Here is a 23,467-nt window from a genome sequence, read left to right as displayed (position 1 = left end):
TAGTGTGGATAAACTATTCCAAAAGAAAGCTATATATGACTTAAAAAGCGAGGCCCATCCCGAAAAGAGAAACACCAACCTTAACGTAAGAAACTTTTATTCATTAGACGTACGGCTCTATACTTGGAAGACAATTTGAAGCTTGTCGCGCATTACTACATTCATATACATTGTACAATGAAACTTTAGCTTAGATACACACATATTGGTTTATTATTATTTAGATACGCTACATGTACGCTACGTGCTACAATAAATTAACTCTTTATTGTTCCGTCTTTGTGCTCGCCCCTCGCCGTGGTCCACATAGCATCGATCAGACGAATCGGTCCAACCGTCTCTCTAAGATATTTGCAAAACTGCGCGCAACCAGTTCGCGCACCAAAAACGCGGACGCAACGTTGACTCAAGTCCCGCGATCAGTTAACATACAGCATATATTTATATAGCTCTAAAAGACTACTAACTAAACTCTGGTCAAAAAAAATGGATGCTTTATCTTATGGTCATTGTCATTGTTATTGTCATTGTCAGAATGTATGTGTTCTTAAGATTTCGATAGGCGGCTGCCCTATTTGATCGCCAAGTTGGCTTGGCTACTGGGGAGGGGTTGTGGAGAACCGGCTGCCTCCCTGGTCATTTGTGATTCCTATGCTGATATTGCTCGCGGAGTGCTCCGCGATGGAGGCAGGTGCCCCGGCTTGGGGCCTAGTAGTTGTAGGGGCCGTACTGCGAGCCGTGGTAGTAGGGTCCGGGGTAGATCTGCGGCTGGGCGTAGTTGGGGTAGGGCGGGTAGGGCGGCTGCTTCTGCGAGTAGACTGCGAGAGGAGGTGGGATTAGTGACTGGCTGGCTATTGGCAAAGGGGGGCCTCTCACCTGGCATCAGGTACTGCAGGTTCAGCTGCTCCTCCTTCTCGCGCTCGTTGCGCAGGCAGACGGCCGCGCCGGAGAGCAGGATGGCCGCCAGGAGACAGGTGCCGATGCCTGCCCAGGCCACGATGTAGGACCAGTCGTAGGCGATCTTCGTGTTGTCGCGCAGGACCTGGGAATGCAGGGGGAAAAGGGCATTAGACATCGACATATTTGCGAGGTGCTCCGGCTTTGGAGCACTGGAGACTTACCGTGTTCCACTGCTGGAAGTAGTCCTCGCCCACGACCTTCTCCTTCTCGAAGAACTCGACGGTGTGCCAGAGGCCCATGGCGCCGGCGGCCAGCAGACAGGTGACTAGCAGCAGGATTGAGGTGGCCGTGATGGCGCCCGAGGAGCGCTTCCAGCAGCCGGAGAGGCCGGTCCAGAAGGCACAGAAGATGGTCACGAAGCTGATGATGAACAGGGCGATGCAGGAGCGGGCCAGGTGCAGCCGCGAGGTGGCGTCCTCGTTGGCGATCTTCTCGTCCTCCGCCGGCGGGAAGTAGTCGATGTTCGAGCAGTGCGTCTCGATCGGCGACAGGTAGGTGGGCACTGGGGGATTGGATGGTCAGCAAACCGGTCATCTGAGGCCACCTCAATGGAAAACTCACCCGCCGACACCGGTGGTCGCTCCTTGGGGTAGCAAATCCTGAACAGTCCCCGTGTCCGCGTGTAGTAGTAGTACTTCACATTCATGTTGTGCAGCAGCGACTCCGCATCCGAGTGCTTGTCGGCGAAGGACTACAAGTAAGTAGATGGCAACAAGGATTCATTAGACACATGTATCTTTTGAATTCTGAAACTATAAATCTTGGGTCTCGAGTCTTGGTGGGTAAAGTGCCGATACAACCTGAAGATACCAAGATATGAATGAACTTTTTAAGGTCTTTTGTTTTGACTGCCTTGTTATGGGTTGTGTTAGCCTGCAGAGCAACCTTCTTAAGGGATTAGCACCTGGGGAAAAGGCAAGACTCAAGCTCACCGCCAATGCTTGTTCAACCGAAATTTTCGCACCACCCTGCCCGCAATCCGCCAGATACTTGTCTTTTAAATCATTGTTATTTTCAATGCTGATTGAGAAACCCGTTTCCGCCTGGGGTGGGCGTCTCTTGATAATTTGTTCAACTACCTCGCCTCAGACTCCCAGCACAGTCGCCATCAAGAGTGAGAAACACAGCCAGTCAGCATTGAACCCCGCTGAAAGCCCATGTCGATCATCATCATCCGGTCATCTTAACGATATACGGATGTTCGGATAGTGTGGGCTGCCTGGGATGTGCTATGTGGTATGAGGTACCTGGCGTATGGGCACATGCCGTATAGCCCTCGCATCGGATCGTGTGGCATTTTGAACACGTTCCGCGGTTTCCCATTGTTTTGTATCTTTGGTGTTTGCTGCTGGGTTGAGCAATTCTCGAGAGCCAGTTTACGGCCCAAGGTTTGTGGGGCCGCAGTGAGCACAGTGCACAATGCAGTGCGTTTCCTGGCCCCGGGGCAGGGCGGCTTTAACGATCTCCAGCTGATCATTGTCACCAGGGGTCGTGCATCAACGTAACGCGGCTCATGCTGAGCCCTTGGGCCTAATGGGTTTCAAGTGAGGTGTGCTAATCTGGTAGCTAAGAGGTCTCTCCTCGAGAGTAGCATGATCTTTGGCCCACGTGGGAAATAGTGTTGGTATGCAACCCATGCTTGGGGGTGAGAGATGCTGAGTGAGTGCTCATTTTATTGTATGACCGCATTAATCATTTGACACATCTTACTCAAAACACCCGAAGTCGTATTTACTTCCACCTTCACCCCGAAATGTCACCTCGACGTGAATTAAGCTATGACGCATTCAGTTAAATCACCATCCCATCTTACTCGCGGAATCTGGGACCGTGTCTCGAACCCTACGGAACTCCACGTAGTGCTGTCTAGTACTTGGTTCCTAATCCCCCTGCCCCCATCAGCTTCTCTGCGTGAAACCCGAGTGAAATCCAACTATTCCGAGTGGTATCACGTTCCCCACGTTTTGGCACTTTGCCAGAAATTCTACGATCTGGGTTTACGCGGATGATCGCTGGCTTCTCCACCTTCCCCGATCCCAGGTGGCGAGGGAAATCGCACAGAGGCGAGACGGGTTTTCCGCCATTACTGCCATGCATTTTCATGAGGGGCGAAGAAATGCCACGGGGAATGCGAGTCGAAAAACGTGTTTTACTCCGCGGCATGTCCGGTACTTAAGCAACAATGGGAAATACCAAAAACCAAGAGAGGGGCTGCCCAGGGGGGTCATTGCCCAGCTCATATCGAAAACGGTTTTCAGTCTCTTGATCGTTCATTTTTCGGTTTTTGTTGGGTGAGTACCATGCCATATACCTATGCCTACATCCCATCGGGGCTTATGTAAATTGGCGGCTGGTGGAAAATGATTTTCGCTTGCGTAACCCTCGTCTGGAGACGATGGTTAGGGCACCGTGAACTGGTTGGGGCGTTCCACCTTCCATTTCCATTTCCATCTCCATCTCCATTTCTCCATTTCCACTTTCCGCTCCCCACTTGGCCACTCTTGGGAAATGTTTTCGCTTGGCTCGCCCCAAAAAAGCAAGAAAGAAGAAAAGCCATCGGAGACCCCTCTTTATTAGCGCCTCTTCGGCGGATTAGTTTGGTAACTTTCTTATGAAAGTCTTGGGCAATCAAGGGCTCCGGACTGCAATGCATATACAGGCTGTGCAGGCATAGACGCCGCCCAACAAAGTGTCCAGCATCCAGCAAGATGGCCAGAAACGCATTCGGCTGTGAACGAAAGCCGGGCAGGGCAGGGCAGCTGATGCCGAGAAATGTGAAGAAATCGGAGGTGGAAAACGAGAGCGAGTCGAAGCGCCGGTTGGCTAGCTGGATTAATACGGCATACTACTAGTTACATCCATCTATATACCCACATCCGTGCGGTTGAAGGGTTACGCATGGCGAGCCATCGGCTGCGGGCAAAGCTGTAATGCGAAAAGTGCCTCAAGGCTGATCAGCAATCGATCGATGGAACGTAAACGCGAATAATCTGAGTAACTTGGCATCGAAACTGGCACCTGAAAAGCATTTACAGGCGCTGCCCCGGGGTATCAGATGCCATTCAGATACAATGCGTGCTACGGCTAACCCAAATCAATACGGTTTCATCGCAGGCCGAACAACAGACTTTCTTCCACAAAATTACCCGTCAAACACATGAAAGAAAGTCGCACGAAATGGCGGAGTCTTCAACTTGTTGCTGATAAGATAATCCCATGAATGGGACGCTAAGCCAATGTTCACCACTCGCTTCTAGCCGGGGGAGTGGGATGCATGGGGGATTACACATTAAGACCTCTGATTACGCTTGTTATGCGGGCATTTTAGTAAGAGTAGTAAGATATCGTTAGCTATGAGGGGGAGCCAGTCGGAGTCCTGCAATACCTGCTTTTCATCCTTATCCCTATCATCCTTAAGATCCCTAACCGACAGCCTGTATAAACCTAACCCTAGTTGGGATCTCAAAGATACTGCTTATATGCAAGATTGTTTTCCGATCCCAAGATTCGAGTTCTCCCTGCACAGAAATTCCAATCGGTCGGCAGGCCTGCGGAAACACTTGCGCACTGCCATTTGCAACCACTTGGCAATCTGTCGGCGGTTCGTTGGTTTGGTGGTGCAGTGGTGCAGTGGCTCAGTGGTTCGGCGGTTGCCTCAGTTTCCAGAGCTCAGTGGCTCAGTTGGACAGTTGGCAAGTTGGTGAGCTGGTAAGCTGGCGGGGCGCAAATATTTTTATGACACCCGGGCTGGAGCACATGCGAAACTAGTTTGGGCCTGCCAGTGCGCAGCGGACCCCGGCTCCGAGCCCCCATCTCGAGCCCCCACCTCCCAGATACACACACGACGGATGTCGGTGATTAGCCAATCGGACAACATGTGTAAGGCGGACTGCGGCGGGGCTCGGATAAACCAGATAGAGCCCCCCGGAGAGTGGCAAACTGGATCGGTTCTCGGGAGCAGGATGCCAGCAGCTGTGCCCCGAGTGGCTGCGCCGCCACCACTGCCCCTGCCCCCCAAAAGGCATCTGGCCAAACGCGCTCAAGTCAAGGCCGAACCAACTTGCCCACCGGCGGCACTTTATGCTGCGTTGCGATTTTCCACCTCCCACACAGGCGGAAAATATCACCCAAATCAGCCAGCTATTGGTATTTGCTGGCAGCACGGAATTCACAGCCTAAGTGGTGGGTATTCAAGTGGTATGTAATCAAGTCATATATTTGCTTTTTTTTACAGTGAAGAATTCATAAGTACTCAGTTGGCTCGTAATCGATACTGCTTAATGTATAGCAGTAAGAAGGGGCGAATATGTACATAAGAACGCAACTTCAGTACAAAGGGAATGGGAAAGTACCGTGTAGAAAATATTTAAAATATATTAATGCTTCAATTGTTCTACAAACATTGCGGTGGGTCGTTTTCTCAACAAGTTGGCCTGTAAAAGCACCTCCCAGGTCGACGATTTCGCTCAGTGCAGGGCGCAATGAATAATTCATAGCACTGCACCTAAGCCGCGCAAGACAGCAAACAGTTTGCAACCATTCCGGTGCACAGACATCAATTTCAGCCGTCAGGCAACTGGTTTCTCTATTTCTGTGCCTGTTTCTGGTTTCTCGATTTGTCAAAAAGCGCAAACAGAGCCAAAAAGGTCGTGGGAGCACGACATTGGGGGAAGATCGCGATCGCCGAGGTACTTCGATTCCACCTCGCATTCTTGACACCCGTGCGTGCGTACTTTGCCCACGCAGCTCGCCAAGTAGCCGGATCGCAATTACAGCCCATTCAGATCAGATTCAGATTCAGATTCAGATTCATATATTTTCATGGAAGACTCTGGCGACCCGGAAGAAGGCACATTTGTGCCCAAGTGATAATGAAAAAGGCAATAATAGTGGTGGCGCAGAAACCTGAAACCGATTGAAGCCAAATGATTTGTTTATTGAGTGAGGTAGCGCATAAAAAACGCACACGATCACCGCTCGAAACTTTGTTTGCTTCTGCCAATTTGTGTTTGTTTTCGTTTTTGGTGGGAAGCGAAAGCGTTTTGGATCGCACGCTCAAGCAGTCCCCGTAATGAGGGACCTCGGAGCAGCGATCTCGAGAGCCAAGAATCTCGCATGCGGATAATTGCGAAGAAATTGAGTTTCGTACAGCCTTAATTCGCCATTGCCGGGACCTGATTTCGTTCGACTTTCGTTGGATGGAGGCGGTTTGAAGGGTGTTTGGATGAAGCTAGAATGGTGGTAATGGTGATAATGGCTTAGCAAGGTGAGTAGAGGCGAGGGCGTATGAGATCAATTTAAGTAACCTTAATGACAACCCCTTTCCTGTATTTTCAAACTACATTGCCAGAAGAAATCAATGTCTTAAAGATCGTTTAAAGATTTCGACCTCTTCCGCCTCCGGAATCATCAACCAGCTCCCGATAATCCCACTTCTTCCCAGAACGCTCCCAGGCCAAGGTAAAGCCAATCGATTCCCGTCGCTCCGAGCCGAGTGCAGTTCACTCGATGCTAATTCGAGCCAGTCGCGGGAACGTGGCCAAGTGTGCTGAATAATCAATTCGGAATTTCACATGATGTCAGCCATAAAATAATAAATTAGGCGCTCGCCGATGGCGTCAATAGAAGTCGGCGGGCGGAGGAATAGGTTCCACTTCAGTTAAACCGCGGAGAAAGGGTGGTGGAGAGAAATCCTCTGTCACACACGGCGTATGCGCAATCCGGCTGAAAATAATTAATTTCACATCGCGAATTAACATGTGTTTCGTCTCTGGCAGTTCGTCTCTGGGCCGACAAAAAGCTTACTGAGCGTAAAGAGCCAGCACGGAATTCATTCAGTCGCCGCCAAGTGGCAGGGAAAACGGCCAACTGGAAAGAGCCGGGCCAACTGAGCCGCCGAGCAACAGCCGCTTTTCATTTGATATTTGATTTGGCTTCGCTGCCTTTTCGTGACTTTTTCCTTAAATTTCTCATTGTGCCTGTGGTTTTTGTCATCGTCATCGCGGCGTTGCAGTGCATTTGCCCGAACTGAGACGTTGGTAAATGAAATCGAAAAGGCAAATTGGGGAACGGAGCGTGCACATGTCCACAGAGAAAGACGATATCTCACGAGTGTCCGAATTACCAGGAGATGCTGCACCATCTGAGGCTTCGAGGTGGGCTTAAATACTCAATGCATCCTTCATGAAATGCACTTCTACGGCCTACGCCTATTCCTTATTGTTTAAATATTTATTGATATTATTATGTATGATATTATGTACCTGGAGAGGTATTTCAAAGCAATTCAACCCAAATCACATAGAAACATATTTATTTCGTATGCCAATGTGTTTAATCGCTTTCTGATTAGTTGTTTTCCAAAGGGCTATTATCTGATTGAATTTCCATTTGTTCGTGGCGTGGCGAGAAGGGTTTTCTCTTTTCAACGATCGAACAACGAGCCCCGTATCGAGCTGAAGACCAGGCCAACACGCAGTTCCATCAATTGGGCTTGGGTGCCCGGGGATCCCAAGACCTCCCCCCTAGCCCCCATAGCCCCCTCCAACCCGTCCAAGCCAAACCCAAAGAGAAGCAACCACTGCGAGTTAGGGCCAAAAAGCGAAGTGGCACCGCAAACCGGCCAGCTAGCCGCATACCAATTTTGAGTCGCCGCCGTCGTCGTCGTTGTCTCGAAATCGTGAAACGAGTGAAAACTCAACTCGAAAACCAGTTTGAAGGGGGTCCCAGGGGCTGGTGGCGACGCAGGCGTGGATACGATCCAAAGCCCCAAAGCCAAAGCCAAATGGTTTGGCCTAAGACAAAACAAAAGCGATGTGGCTTTGGCATGCCGCAGTACGAGTACTGCGGGAGATAATGAACTGGACGGAGAGAAGACGCGGCAGGATCGGCGGGGAAAGCCAGTTGATAGGTGCCTGAACTCTGTTGAGCCACAAGAACTACGAAAAGGGATTATACTTCAAGAAATATTAGAGTAATGGGACCTTGTTCACTGAAAAGGGAGAAATCCCTTACAATAATGCAATAGATTGGCCTTACTGGAACGTGTAGATAATAAAGATACATATCAAAAATACTTATTTAAGATACATATTAAAGATACCCATTAAAGGTATATATTTTTGAATATATTATCTCTATATCTTTATATCCTACTTTTAGTGAGTGCTACGCCGATCGAAATCTTCCAAATCGTCGAACATAGGAAATGTTGATGTTCTGACACCATCATCATGGTTGGGTCGGCTGTCCAGGATTCCCCTCCGAGGACCGTTCATAATTGACCTTTTTTCTTAATTTTCCACTCCCGGGGGATGCACTGTGCACGAAGGCTTCCTGCCATGCAGGTAGTCGATCTCGAGTTACCTGCTGCACCTGAGCGGTTCGTTCAAAGCCTCTTCTAAGGGCGGAAATTAAAGAGGAATAAGCGGGGGGAACGACGTAGATATGGAGGGATGGTGCCCGGGACGATGGCCCAGAACGGGGGAGGTCGAGGCAAACGCACTTCTAATGGCTTTATAAATGGCCCAAGCGATCCCATACCGCAGATCTCACCGTAGTTACCGCTCCCTCGAACGACCGTTCCATCGAAACTCTCGGATTAGGCGACAACTTCGCCCGGGCCAAGTCAAGACGTGCAGATATTTTGAGCCCTCTCCGAGGCGGTGCCTTCCCTTCCCATCTGTTTTGAAGAGTATCTTTTTTGAGGTAACTCGATTTGGTATGAATGGCATGCGCACTCACACCCTGACGATCTGCGCGCTGCCCATACCACTGCCCTCTCCCATCTAATGTTCTCTCTCACTCGGCTGCACCGCAAAGTCGGAGCTAGGTGTTCTACAGTGGCACCTCGTTCGGTGCGCCAGGAATCTGGATTAAGTGATTGTCCCAAGGACAGGTTCAAAAATTAAAAAATTGCCTTAGATACTAAAGAGAAGTCTTAAAAACACAACCCTACATATTTCGTGGGGATTCCTTTAGTGATTCCGTTAGTGATTCTCCCAAGGACAGATTCTACTTTGAACAAATTGCTGAAGATGCTGAAGTAAGTTTTTCGAAAGTGGCAAGCTGCTCTTTATAGTGTCTTCTATTTTCAGGCTTTGCAAAACAAAAGTTGAAAGTACTTTAAATCAGGGTTTTACCATTTCAATATTCGATGATACCATAGAACACTTTATGGAGGCTCGACCGTATTTGTGGTGTAAAGTGTGTGTTGGTGTTAGTGCCGGCTCCCCCCTCTCCCCTCCCCCCTCCCCCTCCTCCGCCACCTCCTTTCTTCTGCTGCTGCTTCTGCCCCGGCTCTTCTTCTTTCTCGCTTCTCATTCATCGCGTTTGGCTTGGCTAAGCGCTCGCGTAGAAAGTTTGAACGCTAACGGCCGTTGCCCACCCTCCGCCCCCACTCCCCTTGCCGCGCCTCCCCAGCCCCTTTCCCCAGTGCCAGTTGTTGCTGTGTTTGCTTTCGACCTTTCTTCTTCTCCGCCTTGCCCTTATTTTCTTTTGGCCAAGCACAAAACGAGCAACTGTTACTACTGTTACCACCGTTGTTGGTGTTGCCGAAGCTGCTCTCCTCTCGTCCTCCTCCCCTGCCCTCCTCCGCCGCACAGTGGGCCACACGCACCTGTTTGCAGTGCACAAATGCCATCTCCATCATCGTGTTTATCCAGAGATAAGATTTGGGAAGGTGCCTCTTAGAAAGAATATTCGGGATCTACGAAAACTGTCGCTCACGCACTGTTATTATGGTTATTATGTAGTGTATTTATAATGCTTTATATGCGATTGTTGGGAGTATTACTTTTGATATGGGAAAATAACTTAATACCAATACAAAATCAGGTAGCACACAGTGATCTGGAAAACCCCCTGAATCTTCTTAGCTTCACGACTTCCCTTCCTCGCCCTCCCTAAGCCATTGCCTAATCCCCCGATGACTCCCATTTCGCCACATCTCTTGACCCAATGTGCGGAGTTCGTAACCGGAGTTTGAGCGGCAGAGTCTTCGGCTCTGGCAGCGGCGGCGGCGGCGGCGGCGGCTTCTGCCACGCAGTCGCAGATGCACCGTACACTTCGGTGGCGCTGCCACTGGTTATGTATTCCAAGCGGATGGGCCTTGGGTTAATTCGATTCGTAGCCCCCACCTTTCGGCGGCGGGGCCTTGGCTGCAAGACGCGAGACTCGGGTCCGAAGAGGGGCGACTGAAGACTCACCTGTATCTGGTTGCGCCAGACATCGTAGTGCAGCCAGTTATCCGTGGAGAAGGCGATCGCCAGCAGGGCGGTGGCGATGATCGCGCAGATCGTCGCTATAGATAGGGTTACGGCGGAGCAGGGCATCCTGGTGCTGCGCCTCCTTCGTTTATATCTCGAGATTTGTCCACCGAAATCCCCGAAAAACAACTACAGTTGCTATTCCTCGTCGGTTTGTGGGTTCGTCGGTTCTTCTGCGTCCGCGTCTTCTGCTTCTTCTTCCGCAGCTAGATTCTTCTGCTGCTTCTTCTCGAGCTGCTGCTACTGCGGCTGCACAAATACACGGCTGAAGAGCAGCAACCAGTTTCGAAGGCACAGTAAAAAAAAACAAGGTTCGTTAAAAAATAATAATTTTAGCAACGGGCCAGCACTAACACACTGACACGGCCTCCAGCTCACACGCACACAGCACACACACGCGACGGCGAAGAATCTGAGCTTGGAGAATTGAGAGCTACGAACTGGGAATCGGAGGAGCGGAGAATCTGAGAATCTGAGCAGCGAGCCACCAACTGAGAACTGAGACGTTGTGATCGCAACAACGTTCGCCAGCAGACTGAAACCCGTCGGCGACTGAGCCCGACTTCAGGTAATACCAAATACCCATATACCCATACCGAACCCATACCCATGTAGCCATGTAGCCATGTAGCCATACCCTGCCCGCGGTCTCAAGTCGCAGTCGCAGTCGCAGTCGGCGGCGAAGTCGTCGTTTCATTCGAGCGCTTTGCAATGCAACCGCGCGAGGGGAGGGGAGATAGGAGACGGTGCCTCTTCTACCTGCTGGATAAAGCAAAATCAAGAAATGGATTCCCGGCTCGGAAGCCGCACTCTGAATGCCCTCACGGCCGAGTGAATCCAGGGCAGTCCTGGCAGAACTAGCTGTGATCCTCTGAAAAGCGAAGGCACGACTAAATGTCCAGTTTCGGATAGTCATATGGTTTTATAAGCCATCCCAAGCAGTTTATCAGACGATCATATTTAAATGATACAGCATGATATGCGATCCATACTACTACCACTACTTCCCCGAATACTTTCGGGTTCAGGTCTGAGCTGCAGGATGGTTAAGTATCAAGCGGGTCTCCTTTCAGAATCGTAGTTTCACATTCTACCAAAGCTCGAGTACCTTTTGGTGTGGTACCCGAGCAGCCTGTTGATATTTTCGTGTTTCGTTTGGTATTTGGTATGTGGTGCTGCCTGTGCCAGTGGTTTCGGGTCGGAGGCCCAGTGGGCAGGAAGGTAGGACGCGAGGCACAGGGGCGTAGGCGGTGGGCTGGAACCCGGCCTGAAGGGGAGTGCGCCCATAGCTCTACCGTATCGCAGTCATTCCGCGCAGACCGTAACTCTGTCAAAACTGAACCACATATTTATTTATTTATTTATGTTATTGCGATCAGCCTCCTCGAACATAGAATACTCTACCGTAAAGTGTGTCATTTGCTCTCTACGCACCTAAGGTCTCAACACGATTTCAGGGGGAGCACCAAAATAAACTTGGGATCGAAAGTGAGTTCCAAAAGTAATGTGCTGGTCGATTATGGGCACACCTATCGAAACAGTTTCACTTTCAGGTGTGGCTAGCCAGCTGTGGATGCAGACAGATTTGTAAAATAATATCTTAAGTGTTTCATTTGAAAATCGACTGGTGGAGCAGCGCGCTCAGCTGAGGAGAGAGCACCTATCGCTGGTATCCAGAACTTAGATACTGGATTAGATAGAACCGCCCGTATGAGCTCCGATTAGCTCCGCCGAATGGGTGGTAAACGGCCTTTCCACCGCCCGCTGTTAATCAGGGCGCAGCCGCTGCCCGATTTCTCGCAGTGCGCAGTTGACCCAAAGATGCTGCGGCTGCGCAGGTAAAAATATCTATCCGAATGCGATACAATGTGTATATAGTATCTGTGTGCGGCACTGGCATCTCGCTGCGTCTGCTTGTTGTTGTTGATTTTCATCGGCTTTAATGCCTTTGTCTATTTTGGGTTTCTGTTTATGGCGTGGGTTTTTCTCAATTGCATTTTTGGGCGCGCTCTCGACTGCAGCAGCCCGAGTGCAGTGGCGGGCATAAAAATAGGCGCACGGTATCAAAATATGTATCTACTAGATACATAAAAACCTTTTTTAAGGCAATTCTAGAAAAGCAAGAGTGTGAAAAGTGTGATGATTTATACATTGTGGAGAATTCCTGGAAGCCAAAAAATGATTTGTTACTTCTTCAATGATATAAACTACAATTTTACTAAATTACAAGGTCACCTGGAATTTTCTGTCTTATAAAATTTAAAGATTATCCCAATAACAGATTCTAAATAAAATAAAGAACAACATATTTGAAAAAGGATTTACAAAAATACAATGGGATTTAAAAATAACCTTTTTCCTAATTTTAGGCGTAATGTTTTGTGTTGAAAGACATTTGTTAGTTTTTAGAACATAAGAAAACCAAGCAGCTAGGATCTTGACTGCAGTTGTTCGTGTCACATGTGTGAGTGTGGAAATACCAGCATTACCCAAATAGCAACAAGAATAGCCATGCACTTATACAGCAATGCTTGTAATCGGATCGGATCGGCATGCTGGCCAGTTCTGTTGGTTCTCGGTCTCAATTGCTGGCCAAAAGTTTCAGGCCCCTCCAGTGTGCGTCTGTCTCGCTCTGCGCCCCATCACCCCTCTCTGTCTGCCCGTATGGGTCGTTTTCTTTTCGCATTCCACTGACATTCCACGGCGTCGCATTTATTTTTTGCGTCCCGCCGCGACTTGTTGTCACTTTTTTCAGTTTTCAGTTTTCAGCTTTTGTTGGCTCACTTGAGGTGGTAAGCAGCGTTGTGCGTTATGCATGCCGGCTGGGCGCTTAATTCACATTTTAGCACAAATTATTAAATGTTTGACGGGCCGCAACGAAAGTGAGAGCGGCGGTGAAAAGGCCACGGGGCGAAAAGAAGTCGCAGACACTTCCGCCACTGCACACAGAATGGCTAATTTATGCGATTATCGGTAAGGCAGCCCAGCGCGGCCATTTGCGGTCGTATTTCTGTCATTTTAATAACTCTTGCATTGTGGCTGGGCGAATATCACAAGGCCCAGCGAAACGTGTTCGGTTCGCTAGCAGTGAAAGTAACGGCCGGAGTCAGCAGTCACTGGGTAGCAGGCAAGAGGCGGCAACAGGTGGTGACCGCGACGGTCAGAAGTCGAAGAAGGCAGCGGTTCCCATCCCAAAATACTCCTGACTAATCCGCAGTGGTGAAAACTGAGCGGACAGATGGGAAAAGCTAACATCACTCCATTCAATCGCACCTTACAATGTTTGGGGGAATAGTTGCCAGCCCAGAATGGCACCCATTTTGATTATTCGATCGCTTGAAGACAGCGTTTTCGGTTTTAAATACCCAATTGAACCGCTGAAGTTCGCTGAACGGATTGTTCACTTTAAATCTTAAAAATAAAATCCACCACAGGGATTCCGAAAATAAAACTAATTATAATGTTTAATTTATCTTTTATTTTGTGCTCATTTTTAAAATGTAAGTCTGCGTTATTTTTTCACTAAGGCATACTTTGCGTATACGCAATAAATCATTCAAAATCAAAAGGTTCCAGTCCTTGCTTTTTCGGAGTCATGCACAATGGTTTGGGTCAACGGTGGCTTGGAGCTTGGCTTAGTGGCTTCCTTTGTGTTTTTAAAACCTTTCCTTAGCTGTGTACCGATAGATTGTATAAATGTTAATATACAAATGAACTCTTTGTTAGTTATGCCCTTTCAAACCTTTTGTTCGGCTTAGAATTAATGAAACTATAATTTGCTTTTAAGAATAGTCATGTTTCCAGAAACAAATAAATCCCATATATAGTTTTGACACTCAAATCGATCGTATGAAAACCAAACATAAAATAAATAATAAATAAATGATGGTATTTAAGCTACTACTAAATAAGTATTTAAATACCGCAAAATACCGGCGAAAACGGACCACCGAAAAGCCCTAAATACCTATCGATAGATCAGGTGCCATCCCTAAAAACTTGTTTTTTTTAGTTTCGAAAAAAAATGCGCAGCGGCCGTGCAGCAATTGCAATGCGTGCAATCAATCCCGTTAACAATCAAGTGCTTGCAGTGCTGAGCGCGCAGGGCAGCCAATAGGAATCTGATCGGAATTGCAATTGAAATCAGGATCGGGAGTCGCGAATCTAATCGGAGGAGAGGAGAAAGGCAAGTGCGATTGGCGATTGCAGCCGAGTTGTATTTGTAATGAATGCAAACGGCCCTGTGCCTGTGTGCGAGTCTGCCTGCGCTGGTGTGTGTACGCGAGAGCCAGGAGAGCAATAATTAAATTAAGCAAAGGTGTTAAATTAAGCCAGTGTGTGTGTGTCCGTGCGTAGGTGTCGTGGCTCTCTCGCCGAGTGCGAGTGCCTGTGTGTGCGTGCCAGTTGTGTATATATGCGGAGTGACAAAATTGTAATAAGAATTCTTGTTATCGCTGCTGCACGGCCCCAACCGCCACCGCCGCCCGCCCGCCCCTTGGCGGCACCTACATAAAATGGCTTACAAAAAATACTAGCAGGCAAGCGTCGTACTACGAAAACGACGACGCACGACGTCGGTGGGCGGTTTTCGGGGGGCGGCCGCCTTTTCCGGCTACTCTCTGCCCATGTGTGTGTACTACAGCGGTGCTTTTTACGCACTTCAGCATCAGAACATAGTCAACGGTCCCTGCCCCCTGCCTCCCTGCCTCCCTTTCTCCCCCCGTATCCCCCGTAATGCCAAGCCCTATCCCAATCCCAATCCCAATCAGAACCCACGCATTTCCGTGTCCAAGTCTCCCTGGCGAACTGGCGAACTGGCGAACTGGCGAATCTCCTTTTCGGGCCAAACCGCCGAACTACTAAATCTCTACGCCCAAAAAAATCTCGTCTGCTTTTTGGCTTCAATTTCTGCGCACAAGCACGAGCGTAGGCGAAGAGGGGCGCCGGGGGTGGCGGGGCGGCCAGGACGACAGGACGAAAAACGGCGCACGCAACTGTCATTGACCTTCAATTGCATTCGTTGCAAGCTGCAGCCGCCGCACCCAAAGGTCATAGTCGCAGGTTGGGATGTGTGTCATCCAATTAATCAGAATCGAACCCTGAACGGTGGCTAATACCAGCTCTCGTCTTGCCCATCGCCTGAAAAGTATGCTTGCTTATCGCTCGCGCAGAGCGAGGCAGTTCGCAACGAAAGTTGTTGACAAGTTCAGCTTTTCCGGGGAGTCGGCGGTGTTAGAAGGATACTATGCACATATATCTGTGTATAATATATGGATACTTTAAAGTTACAACAATGTGAAAGTGGCTCAAAACGCAACTCGTTTAACATCCGATTGGATGGTGTTGACAAAAGGATTGGGATCCTAGCGTATCACAAAACTCAAACCCAAACCCTTGTGTTGAAGAACCAAAGCCGAAACTCGTAGAATCTTTTATTTGGGTGGGCCCGCATAATATGTTAACTTGTTACTCCTTGGCATTCTGCAAGCAGTCTTAATAACCCGAAGCTTCTTTCGTCCCTCGTTCAGCTGTTGCCTCTCTGAGTCTCTGGCCCCGAAAATGGAATCGTCCATTAAGCTTAAGGACAGCAACTCCAACTGCAGCTCCAACTCGAATGGCAATGTGGGCGGTGGCGTGGCCGGAGGCTTGGCAGGAGGGGGCGGCGCAGGCGGAGGGGGCGTGTGCGTGTCCAGCATCTGCAGCAGCGACAGCTTCAGCATCATGCCACCGCCGCACCACGAGCTGGTCAGCGCCAACAGCATCGAGCTGAATGCGGCCGCCTCCTTGAGCGACGACAGCGGCGTGCCCCTGACCACCAACAGCTCCATCTCCAGCGGCGACTCCTACCGCCTGGGCATGTGCAAATTCGAGATTGAGGTGAGTGAGCCCGAGCTCGCACCCGAGCACGAACCCACCCGTGAGACCCCCTAATCCCTTGCTGTCTCCTCTTGCAGATGGTGGAGAGCGACGGCGAGGTGTCGCAGTTCGATAGCCTGGACAACTGCTCGGAGGGCGGTATGAGTGCCGAGAACTTCAATACGCTGAAAAAGGGACCCCTGGCGCCGATTGATCCGCCGCCAGAGTTCCAGGACTCGCCACAGACCACTCTGGTGCGGTCCATCTCCAAGAATATTGTGAACAGCCTGCGTCGCTGGACATCCTCGCAGTCGTCGTTCGAGCACCTGAAGGACGACGCCGCCGCCACCATGGTGAGCGGTCTGGCAACGGCCGTCCTGCCCGAGGAGCCGCATCCGCCCGGCCAGGACCAGTTGGTCCTGCTGCTGGCCAAGGCCGAGTGCAAGCTGGACGCCCTGGACGGCCAGGCCCTGGGCCAGATGAGTCTCAAGGAGTCGTATGCGATCAACAAGCACCTGTACTCGAGCGACTCCATACTGAACAGCCATACGGACAACATATACGACGAGCCCAACAACATTGTGAGCAGCTCGCTGGGCAACAGCGTCGATCTGCTGGAGGACGAGCGGTCGGAGGCCAGCAGCTGCTCGCCGCTGCCATCCCCGCCGCCGCCCGTGTCCATAGTTAAGATCAAGCAGACGCTGTGCCCGTATTACCAGGACCACACGCGCTATTTCAAGGCCATACCCACGGAGCAGGACAACATAGCCAGTGCCAAGGCGGCGGCCGCCCAGCAGAGGTTCAACAGTGCCGGCCTGTCGGAGATCCACGACTACGACCTGTACTACGGGGCCAGGAGGCAGCCAGTGGACAACAGCAGTCTGCAGCGACGCCAGGCCTCGCTGTACAGCCCGCTGGGCCACACCAGCCACTGTCACTACCACCACAGCCATGGCCACGGCCATGGAAGCCATCATCACCACCACCACCACCAGCCGGGCTACGGCTACAGCCATGGCCAGCGGCCCAACTCAAGGAACTCGCTGAACAGCCGCCTCAGCAGCTCGCACAACTCCCTGAATGTCTCGTCGGCCAACAAGCCGGACGACTCCATATTCATCACCCAGGCTATGTCGCACGATGCGCTGTTCACTCGCGAGATCTCCGACTTCTACAACGTGCCCATCGACTCGGACATCTACGCCTTCCCCGTGGACATGATCGAGCAGCAGCAGCAGCTGCAGTTGGTCGAGGAGCAGCAGCAGCAGAAGCCCACGGCTCCCACTTACCACAAGGCGAGCAGGAGGAACAAGAGGAACAAGCGCAAGCAGCGCTACGGAGGATCGGGAACGGGCGCCGGAACGGAGACTAGCGACGGGGATGGTGAGAAGAGCAAGCACGGCAAATACCGCACGCCCGTGGGCGTCGGAATGGGTCAGGTCAGCGAATCGGAGCCGCTGCACATGACACTGGACGAGGTGAAGCAGTTCTATCACACCCTCTACTCGGATGCCGGCAAGCCTGCGCCCAAGCCGATGGTCAAGTCGAGCAACGAGACCATTTGGAGTGTGTCGACCAATACCACCACCACCACGGCGAGAACGCGGAGCAGTGTGGGCACCACCCGGGCTGGAGGTGGTCCCCCAGGAGCGGCCAATGGGGCTGGTGGAGCCAGCAGTGACGGAGGCGTGGGTGGTGGTGGAGGCGGTGGTGCCGGTGGCAAGTATCTGAGCAAGCAGAACAAACACAACCTGGACAACGATAAGCTCAACAACAACAACAACATCAACCATCAGCCAACGCAACAGCAGCTGGAGAAGCCGCCGACGGAGCACCACAACCACAACCAGCTGCAGCCGCCGAACAACAAGCACGTCCTGCACTCGGAGAAGAAGTCACAGTTCACGCTGAACCTGAAGCAGCGTTTCTGCAGTATCTTCCGTTTCCGGCGGAGCAACCACAGTCGTTGCCGCGGCTCCGGTGGCGCCCAAAACGGCAGCCTTGCCAACGCGAATGCGGGGGCAACGGCGCCCCTGATCCCGCCAGCTGCCGTGATAACCAGCGCTCCGGGGGCAGCGGGCCAAACGCAGCTGGCCACCGAAGTGAACGGCGGCGGCGGAGGAGGAGCGTCCACCACGGCGGAAGCGGAGGAACCCAGTGCCGATCTGCGCAAGAAGTTCCAGTCGCGTGCCCTGCCACCACTACCAAAGAAGGGTGAGTGTAGTGCCCCCTCTCTAAAAGCGGTCTTTACCTTTCGTTGTCCCCCTAGCTGCGGCCTATGCCATTGAAGCCGTTAAATCGGAAGCGGAGGAGCTGAAGACGAACGTGGTCCAGGAGCCGCGGGCACTGCAGTTCACCTCCAGCATTGAGAAAGTCAAAGACGTAGGTTTTGAGGCCTTCCCCCCACCGTATTCAGCTAACCGAATCCCGCTCTTGTCCCCTAGTATGGCTGGTACTGGGGTCCCCTGTCCAGCGAGGCGGCCGAGAAGGTGCTCTCCAGCGAACCGGACGGCTCCTTCATAGTGCGCGACAGCTCCGACGACCACTACATATTCTCGCTCAGCTTCAAGCTGAACAACTGCGTGCGCCATGTGCGCATAGAGCAGGATCAGGGTGAGTGACGGGAGATTTGTCTGGGACCAAGGTGAATTTGACTAATATCTGGTTTCCTGAATTTCCAGGAACCTTCTCCTTTGGCTCATATGCCAAATTCAAGTCACAAACCATCACCGAGTTCATTGAGAAGGCCGTCGAGCATTCGCGCAGCGGCAGGTAAGCGCATCCCAGTAGTAACAGCAGTATTTATCATCTATTAACCCCTTTTGCTCTCCCCAGATATCTTTTCTTTCTGCACCGTCGCCCGGAGCACGGACCAATGCGTGTGCAATTAACCAACCCAGTATCTAGGTTTAAGCATGTACAAAGCTTGCAGCACATGTGCAGGTGGGCTAGCCGGCTATTTTGCGGCTCTAAACTCATTTTAACGAAACTTTGCCTGCTCTGCTTTCAGATTTGTTATACTAAAGGCGGTTATACGAAAGGATCTAATACAGACATTGCCATTACCGAGAAGACTTCTAGACTATCTTAACTATAAGCACTGCTACTCCGAGCAGGTGGAGAGCGACAGTTCGCACTCGCAGGTGAGTTGGTTGGCCATCCGTCAGATACGACTTCTAAGAGTTATTCTAAGCAGGGAGGTTCTGAAGAACTCTCGTAATGAGCTGCCTATTATTAACCTAGATACCCAACATTGTAATTCCTGCCTACACACACATGTATTCTTACCTTTCTAATGTAGCTTGTATCTTTGCATCCCACAGATATCTGGCGATGGAACGATGTAAGAGGGAAAAGATGGACAGAGGCGATTCGCTTGTAACAACAAAACGTAAACGAAAGCAACAGAAATTATTACCTTAAATAAGTAGTAGAATTAAACGAAACCTTAAACGACAGTAACAAAACAAAGCAAGCAAACAGACAACCGTTGAACGTTCTGTATAACAAGAACAGCAAAAAGCTAAAAGAAACACACAAAACATCAAACATAAAACAAAAGTTACGTGAGTAAGCAAAGCGAGAAAATTGTTAGTTTTGCTAAAAAAACGAAAAACGAAAAGGGAAAACCTAGAAAAACCAAGGAAACAAAATTCAAAACTCTGTTTATTGATCATTTTTTTGTACTCGGTGCTATACTATAAATATTAATGAGAGGAACGCAGGAGAAGCAGAAACAGAAACAGAATACGACGATTATATAAATTAATTATGCGTAGTCAAGTAACGAATAACAGATTGTACATAAGCATGTTTGCGAGCCAGTAACCCGAGTCCCACCCACAGCCACAACCCTCCCCTTTGGGCACGAATCGGACAGAGAAGGAAAACGAGACAAGGTCGTTGCTGTTTTGTGTAATCGATTAATTACTTTTATGCTTGCCTTTTAGCTGTGATTTAAACAGGTCGTCGAGTGTTAATTGGAAGACGATTTGCAGTTTGATATTTGATATTTAATAGATTTGATGTAGCCTAGCCCCTATGTAGTTGAGGTTCTGTTATGCACACTCGATCTGAAGCCATTTCGAAGCTGCTCAACCACCAGCAGGCCCAGAGGCCCGTGCCCAGTGGTCCTAAGCGCAAGGGATCGAACTTGAAACAACCGATGTTGTATTAGTTTAGTCCAAAATCCAAGTCCTGCACTCAAACGACGGCAGCAAGGATGCCAAGCGATGACAAACACACAGATGAATCCGTACTTGTATTTAGATTTATTTCAATTGTTGACTAATTTTTGTTTCGGCTTTGTTATTTATGTTTTAAGCTCAACTCTTTTGTACACTATTGCGTATGGTTTGTTTTAGTTTGTATTTATTTTTGTGTCCTGTATCTATACATGTAAGAGAGCCTCCAACCACCCAATCCCTGAAGATCCCACCCAACCCCTCCAAGCCAAGCCAAAATCGAGTCCGTCTTGGACTCTGCTCCTCTTTGAACATTAAACAAACAATATTTGTCTATGGAAATTAAAATAAACGATTGACGATAGAGATACAAAGCAATGCAGATGAAAGATGCAAGATGATTAGAGAGCGGGGGAGAGGAGGTCGACGGTCACAGCAAATGAGCAAAACAACAAAGGCAATATAAAGAACATTTTTAATAATAAAAATTAAACAAAACACGGCGAGCGTTTTATTTCTGGTACACGTGGGGGTGCTCCAAATAAATGTGTGTTTGCCAAGGAAGTTTTTAAGGCTTAGCTGTGTATAATGTTGCCTATTTTTTAACCATCCCAAAGTGGGAAGTATATGGTAGAGAATTTAATATTAAAAACCTCGATAATTTAGGAGCTTACCACCTTTTAGCTCTCCCATATACTGTTTTTATTTATGTTTTGTGATTTCTATTAAAAAGACCAAGTATTATGGGTAAAGTTGACCAATCGGATAGTTCAAAATTCAAAATAGATAATTGTATTTCAATGCTACTTTGGTTACTAAAACTACGATAAATTTGTACCTTGATGTTGTGAGAATAACTATTTCACTATTCAAGTTGGCAACTCGATGGCCTGTTGCATTTAATTTACATTTAAAGTTGACCCAAAAGTTGTTTTGTGTGTAGTTGTGTATTTTTTAATATCATGCTCTAGCCTTGAGGACTTGTAGTATTTCATAAGTAATTGAAAACAAATCTGAGCTGTAGGAACCGTCATTTATTTATTTAGAGCATCGGTATCTCTTGGGCGAAAAAAATTGCGTGACATCAAAGGATATTATCACACGGAGTCTTCAAACTAGACTCGTCAGCTGTTGGTCCAATCAGTTTTGGAAATTCGCATTGTCATGGGCAATGTGTAATTCTGTTTTCGTTGACTCAGAATTAGTTATTGTTTTCATAATTTTCGAACACAAAAAAGAGGCTTTGATGTGTCAACTGAGGCCCTTATCTTAAGCGCCACTTCCCTATATAACCCCCATAAGCTCCGCTTTTAGTTAAGTTTAGTTCAGAGTGCTCCGTTCGACAGTGCTTCAGCATAATGCATTTCGCCTGGTTGCCGATGTGCCTAACCCTGTGGCTCCTGCAGTCGCAAATCTCGGCTGGCGCCAAGCCAGTAAACCCACAGTGCCATAGTGAATGTGTGGAGCTTCTGACGCCCCTGACGGACCATCTGAGGCAGCTTCAGCAGTTATCCGATGCGAACGCCAAGCTGAAGGACTCGGCAAACACCAGGGAGTTGTTCATCAAGGACTTGGACAGCCAGTTAACAGTGGCCGAACGGGAAATGGTCTCCAAGGAAGAAGTTCTGTCCGCACAAGCCGGTCAACTCAAGTATCAAGCTGAGGCTCTTCAGCACAAGGCGGATGCCATCAATAAGTTAACCAAAGAACTGACCGAAGTGAAGGCCAAGTTTGACCTCGCAGGCCGCCAGCTTTTGATCAACGATGCCAAGACCAAAGAGCTGGCCAAGCAGTTGAGCATTCAAGGCGAGCAAATCGGGGATCAAAGGGAGTTGGTGGCCAAAGTGGACGCGTTGACGGAGAAGGAGAAGAAATTGGAGAGCCGGTTGGCCAGTGCTCTATCCAAAATCGAAGTCCAGGAGGATGTCCTCGAGCAGAAGGATGGCCTCATCAAGAGGCAAAATGAAGGCATAGCCACCAGCGAACAGAAAATCAATGGGCTAAGCCTTAGGATCCAGTCAGTTTCGGAGGAACTGAGTCAGGTTACCGACGACCTGCTGAAGGCGAACGGAACGGACAGGTGTCCCAGTGGCGGTCGAGGCGGCATCTACAAGGTTAGGCCCCGTGGACTCAAGCACTTTGCGGTCCCCTGCAACGCCAGCGGTTGGATGACGATCCAAAAGCGCTTCAACGGCTCCGTGGACTTCGCCCGGTCCTGGCAGGAGTACAAGAATGGCTTTGGAAACATCAACGGCGAGTTCTTCCTGGGGCTGGAGAAGATCCACCAGATGACAGCTGCTGTGCCGCACGAGCTGTACATCAAGGTCGGCATGTTCTTCGGCGCCTCCAGCTACGTTCACTACGACAACTTCAAAATCGGCAGCGAGGCCGAGTCGTATGCTCTTAAGTCGCTGGGAGCCTCCAAGGGACCCGCCGGAGACTCACTGTCCTACAATTTGAACGACGCGTTCAGCACCTACGACCGCGACAACGACAAGGCCAGGGGCAACTGCGCTGTGGACCACGCTGGTGGTTGGTGGTACAAGGCTTGCTGCATCAGGTATGGCTTCTCAAAACACAGACCAATCAAACTAGCTAATTACGCTCCTGAACTTGCAGCACGCTTAATGGAAAGTACTACGGCGATGGCATCAGGAAGGACGGTCCCCAGGGAATTCAGTGGGGTACTTGGCAGAACTACAACTACGCCGTGTCGCTCACTGCTTCGGAGATGATGATAAGGCCCAAGGCCTAAACTATTTTATTATCATTTTTTTTTAGTATATAGCTGATTATAATATGAAATATGAATACTTTTTATATTTACCCGCATTTCCTCTATACAAACACATATTAAATACCAATAAAATTGAAGTCCACTTTTATGGTACAGTTGAAGAGCTGCAAAGAAAAAGAGTTTTGTCCGGCTTTTAGCTGTTTATTTTTTACTTTTAAGATTTTTTGCGAAAAATCCTGATGCCCCCCTTACAAAAAATGCGAAATCTGGCCAAAAAATAAATGTTCCTCGAAGTGATGGGGATCGTTAGCTTATTAAACAAGCTGCTTAAAACAGTCGGTCTTTTAGCTGTACGCCTTGATTTGGCCGAAATACGATTGAAAACCACATGTTCAATTGTCTAGCTTGTTGGCTGACCAAAACAGTGCGTCTTGTAGGTTTTTGACCATTTTTGGCCAAGTTAC

At 49.5% G+C, this 23,467-nt stretch overlaps 4 protein-coding genes across 4 annotated transcripts; 3 read left to right on the top strand and 1 right to left on the bottom strand.

Annotated features, from left to right (window-relative positions):
- Positions 1-80: 80 nt before the first annotated feature.
- LOC108023606 (uncharacterized) lies at positions 81-10,769 on the bottom strand. The gene is made up of 6 exons (XM_044093221.2): positions 10,581-10,769; positions 10,167-10,491; positions 1,522-1,651; positions 1,122-1,462; positions 877-1,042; positions 81-818 (listed from the first exon to the last, which is right to left on the bottom strand). Exons 2-6 carry the CDS (start codon positions 10,290-10,292, stop codon positions 709-711), a joined length of 873 nt encoding a protein of 290 aa, XP_043949156.1. The 5' UTR covers positions 10,293-10,491; positions 10,581-10,769; the 3' UTR covers positions 81-708.
- Positions 4,615-5,540, top strand: LOC122818630 (uncharacterized). Its single transcript, XM_050887897.1, has 2 exons — positions 4,615-5,142; positions 5,195-5,540. Exons 1-2 carry the CDS (start codon positions 4,809-4,811, stop codon positions 5,206-5,208), a joined length of 348 nt encoding a protein of 115 aa, XP_050743854.1. The 5' UTR covers positions 4,615-4,808; the 3' UTR covers positions 5,209-5,540.
- A 3,463-nt stretch (positions 10,770-14,232) lies between the features above and the next one.
- Positions 14,233-20,640, top strand: LOC108023570 (uncharacterized). The gene is made up of 9 exons (XM_017093161.3): positions 14,233-14,412; positions 15,755-16,103; positions 16,181-18,296; positions 18,352-18,464; positions 18,527-18,695; positions 18,764-18,854; positions 18,918-19,025; positions 19,093-19,225; positions 19,406-20,640. Exons 2-9 carry the CDS (start codon positions 15,786-15,788, stop codon positions 19,427-19,429), a joined length of 3,072 nt encoding a protein of 1,023 aa, XP_016948650.1. The 5' UTR covers positions 14,233-14,412; positions 15,755-15,785; the 3' UTR covers positions 19,430-20,640.
- A 955-nt stretch (positions 20,641-21,595) lies between these two features.
- On the top strand, positions 21,596-23,180 carry LOC108023183 (fibrinogen-like protein A). Its single transcript, XM_017092425.2, has 2 exons — positions 21,596-22,826; positions 22,886-23,180. Exons 1-2 carry the CDS (start codon positions 21,625-21,627, stop codon positions 23,019-23,021), a joined length of 1,338 nt encoding a protein of 445 aa, XP_016947914.1. The 5' UTR covers positions 21,596-21,624; the 3' UTR covers positions 23,022-23,180.
- Positions 23,181-23,467: the final 287 nt, after the last annotated feature.

This window comes from Drosophila biarmipes, chromosome X, assembly GCF_025231255.1.
Source record: "Drosophila biarmipes strain raj3 chromosome X, RU_DBia_V1.1, whole genome shotgun sequence".
In the NCBI taxonomy this organism is placed as follows: Eukaryota; Metazoa; Arthropoda; class Insecta; order Diptera; family Drosophilidae; genus Drosophila; species Drosophila biarmipes.
Note: the sequence above shows the minus strand (reverse complement) of the source record. Positions and strands in the feature narration are given on the sequence as shown.